General features: G+C 32.0%; 1 protein-coding gene across 1 annotated transcript; it reads right to left on the bottom strand.

Annotated features, from left to right (window-relative positions):
- Window positions 1–1,854: 1,854 nt before the first annotated feature.
- LOC114392843 (protein GLUTAMINE DUMPER 5-like) lies at window positions 1,855–2,726 on the bottom strand. Its single transcript, XM_028354076.1, has one exon. The coding sequence runs from the start codon at window positions 2,607–2,609 to the stop codon at window positions 2,079–2,081; it is 531 nt and encodes a 176-aa protein (XP_028209877.1). The 5' UTR covers window positions 2,610–2,726; the 3' UTR covers window positions 1,855–2,078.
- Between the last annotated feature and the right edge of the window lie 2,604 nt (window positions 2,727–5,330).

Raw genomic sequence — 5,330 nt, 5'->3', positions numbered from 1 at the left:
ATTTTATCTAATAATAAAGAATGTCTTGAAAAAATAAGTATGCTAACTTATAAAACAAATAATGGTGTGAATTAAGGATAATGTTCTATTATCATTTTAAATAAGATTTCTCTAGTTCGGTTGTGTGGATATAAACTACCACCTTTGCAATTGAGATATTTCTAGGTAATTTAATCACTACGATATTTTTCATCTACCAAAATGTCTCAAAATTGAGTTAAGTGAAAAGGACATTATGTTAAAATAAGCCACAATTTTTTAAAGTGTGATGGGTGTTGCTTATTGTATAGGTAACAGTTTTGTCAATATAAGACAACGATAATAATTAAAATAAAAATCGTTGACTTTGATATTAATGTACTTATATAACCATGGTTTTTAAAGAAATTTTTTTCCCACTTCTAACAAGAATATTTGATATTACAAGTAGTCTAAGTGGAAAGTCATCAATAATTGTTAATTTTCGACAGTTAATTGATAACCTAAATCTGGTTTTGAAAATAAGTCAGAAAAAAAATGATAACTAGAGTGAAGCTACTGTAAAGTTAGTTCACACCAAAAAACTAAGTTATTAACCGACAACTGTAAACTGACATCTAACAGTTATCAATGTTCAAGTTTGTCAATAATAACTATATTAAATTTCTCTTAGCTAGCCTTTATCAATGGTTTGGTCATAGGTAATTGCTATTTTTTAAAAAAGAATTTAAAAATATTTTTTATTTATTTTAATTGTAAAGAATTTTTATTTTAGATTATGTTAACTTTTATATATATATATACACAAAAAAAAACAAAAACATTTCTTGTTATATATTACCTGACATGTTCATATTATACGTATATTTTCTTGTTGATTCAATTAAAAAAAATTAAATAATAAAACAAGGTAGAAAATATTACTTTCAAGAAACAAATTCTTTCAACTGGAATTTCAAGAAATTGATCAAAAAGTAAAAAAAAAAAAAAAAAACAGTAACAATTAATTATTTGAATGCGCCTTTGGTAATTGGTATGGTTGCCTGACAAGACAAGCATACTTTTCCATCGTGAATTGAGTGCCAAGTCCATGTTGGGGGGAATATATTGCCTCCAAACTCAACGTGAAAAATTCGAGTACAAGTGACCCACAAGATGCGAATTCTGGCTTTCCTTAGATTGAAAGGAAACTCACCTACTTTCTAAAGTAAGTATGAAGTAATTGTTCGTTTGGATTGACAGAGGAACTCAAATTTACAGTAACTAGGCTACGAGAAAAAATAGAAGTAACTCAATTGCTTTGCCTACAATGTAAAAAATCTGAATTGATTTAGGCAAAAGTGAGATAAAAATCAAACATGTTATAATTAATCTTAGGTTGTGTTTGAATTAAAGTAGATAAAATACATAGGTAAATCAATGTACAATTACCATTATTTCTAATGCATAAAATGAAGATGGAAGAATTTGTTACTTGAAAACAAAATTCTTTATTTAACTCAATAATATGTGTTGGTATGTCAGAAATCTCAGAATCGTAGCCTCCAGATATTATTCACTTTGACATTGGTATGAACTTCACAAATTTATCCTTAATCACTATTCTTAAGTGATGTGGGAGTATTTTGATGTACTGAAATATCTCTCAAGGATATATTCTGTGCGAATAAATCTCAGATTTTTTTTTTCTTCACAAACTCAATATATTACTAAAAAGAATTATACATCTAAACCCATTTGGTAATATACGCACTATAAATTAATTATTGTTTTTCTAATAACTGATAGTATTATTTATTTTATTTTCTAAAGAATTGTTGATTTTGCAAGAGTGGAATTAGTTAAAAAAGAAAAGTAAAAAAAAAAAAAACCCAATGGAAGAAAGAGTTATATATTGAAGGAAAAAATAAACAAAATTGGAATTTCATTCTACCAGTCCCCTTTCTCAAATCTGGACCACTACTACAAAACCTTAATTCCCAATTAACAGGTGAAACAAAATCTTAGATTGGTGACTGCATACCAATTGAGAAGAAAAGAGAATGTGATCTGCTGTTGAAATTCGAACTGGTAGACAAAATCCTGCTGGAGATCGAAACTCATAAATTTTCACTATGTTGATCATGTCGAGCACTTCCACTTTCATGTGTAGCATTCAAAACAACATGGTCGTCCACAGTTTCTTTGTAGGAGTTGTTGGAATCCTCGGAATTTCCTAGGTGTTTTTTGTGATCGAAATTGCTACAACAACCAAAGGAGGATGAAGGGGTGGCCAAGAAGGTTGGGTTGTGATCCCCGGCCATGATGACTAGGATCTTCTCCTCGTACACCTTAGGCTGTTCCTTCTTTTCAGAATCATCATCACCCTCTTTCACCACGTTGTTGTTGTTATTGTTATTACTCTCTTGTGTGAGCCTCCAATAGGAGCAAGCGAGCATCAACAGTGCCAAGGCTATGAGAGCCATAATGGCAGCGAGGCCTCCGAAGAGGTAGGGCACTGGAGAGTGCCATGCAGAAGGAACAGAGGTTTTGTTCGTCATCGTTGTCATTGTTGTCACCACCACCACTGTAGAACTTGTTGGTGCTAATGTATTGGTTGTGGTTGTTGGAGGAATAGGAATGCTTCTCATTCTGCGCGCTAGTTTGGTTTTTTCTCAATTTTGTGTTTTTTCTTTTACTTAATTGGTGGACAAGAAGAGAAGATATGGTGAAGGATTTGTGTGGGCTTGAAAGAGAAACATGGGCGAAGAGGGTATTTATAGTGGCAAACAAACCACTCAGACCAAGATATTAAAAAACAGATAGAAACAGTGTTTAATGCTGAGGTTTAGTGTTTACACTGCGTGTCTAATTAGAATTTTGTGTATGTAATGTGTATCTCGTTTTATGCCAATCAAATTGAGTGCGGTTTTGTACGCTTTTTTTTAAGGAAAAAAAACTACGATTACTTTACATTCTTTCTAGTTTTTAATTTTTTATTAGGAGTGGTAACAAGTTAAGTTGGATAAGGTTTATAGCATATTTAGATTTTTTTAAAGCGGCATATTTATCTTTAAATTTATGAATATTAATTGATTGGGATGGTTTAAGTTTTCAATATTCAATTTAAGTCGAACTTACCCGATCCATTCATGTATTTGATCAGGTCAAGTTATTGGGTGAATTAATTACATACTTAAAAAGAGGGGGAAATATAATTATAATTATAATTACAATTAAAAAATAGGAAGAAAAAAGAAATTATAATTATAACTAAAATAAAAAAGAGAGTTTATTAATAGTTTTATAAGTCAAAATTATAGACTTGCATAAGATAAAAGTTAAAAAAAAATTGTAAAATGGTATGAGGTCGATTAGCCCCATGTGCATAAATCTGATACTCAAAATGATATAATCGGGTATATGTAATCTTGAAATTTGAACAAACCTCTATTTTCTCTTTCGAATTGGTTTTGAGTTAATTGAGTTATTAGGTGTATTGTCTGGGATACACAAATTGATGTGACGCTAGAATGTTACGTCAGTCCCATGTGTTCCATAGCACATGCACATCTTCTTTAGTAGACATGGTGACGGGGCTCGAATCTGTGGGACCCGTCCCGAACCCGCCCCGAGGAAAATTTGAGTTGACCGGGGTAAGGGTCAAGTTTTTCCCGATAACCAAATTCGGATTCGGAGTCGGGGATGAGATTCTCAATACCTGTCCCGAACCCGTCCCCGAACCCGCCCCGCTAATAATTAATATATATAAGACATTGAAATATGAACTATTAGATTGAATTTTATGTTAATGTTGGATTGAATTTTGTGTTTTATTTAAAATTATATTTTTTATTTTATGAAAAATTATATTTTTCAATAAAATTTTATAAAACTGTCGGGGGCGGGACAGGGCGGGGAAAACCCGACCCTCGTCTGGGACGGGGATGGGTGTAAATATACACCCCCGTCGATTTTGGGGGTGGGGTAAACAAAACCCGACCCCGACCCACCCCGTTGCCATGCCTATTCCTTAACAGTCGGGCTATTAGGCCCCAGTCGAGCTATAGGGCCAACATGTTGTTAACAAATATCTATATATTTGAATCTTAGTGATAATGTTATTATTTCTTTATCAAGTTACAGGTACTTACTTATCTACTAGTAATGAATTATCTATAATAAATGGATTATCTATAATCCATTGGATAATCTATAAGTGATGAATTATCTATTAACTATTATTTACAAGCTATGATTTTTCTACTATATATTATTTACAAGTTAGGAATTATCTAGAGTTGTTACATCACTGTAATAACTCTCTTACAATCAAGGACTCGAAACTCCTATCTCACGTTATAAAGATCAGATCTTATTTCACCCTTTTCAATTTCATACTCAACTCATTCATGTACTTATTTGAGTGTCAGAATTATTTATTTTGCATGTCCCCTCTTAGTTCTTCCAATGAAGGATACATGTAGTTCGACGTGTGAGATCGTGAAGCTTATCTTGACTATGTGGAGTCCATCTTGACTACGTCGACTTTGACATCGGTCATCTCCAAATTTCGGTAAGATCCCCATTTAGTTCTCCCAATGAAGGGTGACGTGTTAGATCATGGAGCTCATCTTAACTACGTCGATTTTGACGTCAGTCAGTTTCATATTTCGATAAATACACCATGTTAATTTGAGAAAAAAAATATTTATTTTATTAAAAAAAAAACTTAAACAAACGCCCAGAGTCTAGTTTTTAAAACTTAGGCGACATCAAACCATGTCAAATTAGTGAAGCTACACAGGTCATTATCCCTACCAAAGACTTTTACTCCTTACAAAGAATAAGATGCATAAACATGAATGATGTCATGATGATATTCTTTAAACTTTATCCTCGAGTACTAACAGTACGCCTACAAAAGGAATATATGTTTTTTGTGTGATTATGTAATATTTTTACATATTCAGAAAAAAGAAGAAGGAAATTAATAAAGAAAAATAATATATTGTCTATTATAAGAGTCACGTACGTGGGTTATTGGGTCCCAATCCAAAACCATAGCTAGCTGGTGAATGCGCATTATGCTGCACAATTAGATGTTTAATTATATTGTGAAAGCAACCACAATCATCAACTGGGGATAAAATAGAATAAACAATGTGGGCAAAGAGGAAACAATGTCTCTCTTCGAATGGGGGGAGAAAATGGATAAAAAAAAACTTTTTGATCAAAGTGAGAGAAAACAAAAAATAATTTAGCAAAAGAGTCTAATATGAAAACAATTTATATCGTGATTATTGTTTGACATTAGTTTATCCTCTAGAAGGCGTTATCCTGATTTGGCAATTATTTTTTACCTTTTACAT

This window comes from Glycine soja, chromosome 17 (genome assembly GCF_004193775.1).
Source record: "Glycine soja cultivar W05 chromosome 17, ASM419377v2, whole genome shotgun sequence".
Classification (NCBI taxonomy): Eukaryota; Viridiplantae; Streptophyta; class Magnoliopsida; order Fabales; family Fabaceae; genus Glycine; species Glycine soja.
Note: the sequence above shows the minus strand (reverse complement) of the source record. Positions and strands in the feature narration are given on the sequence as shown.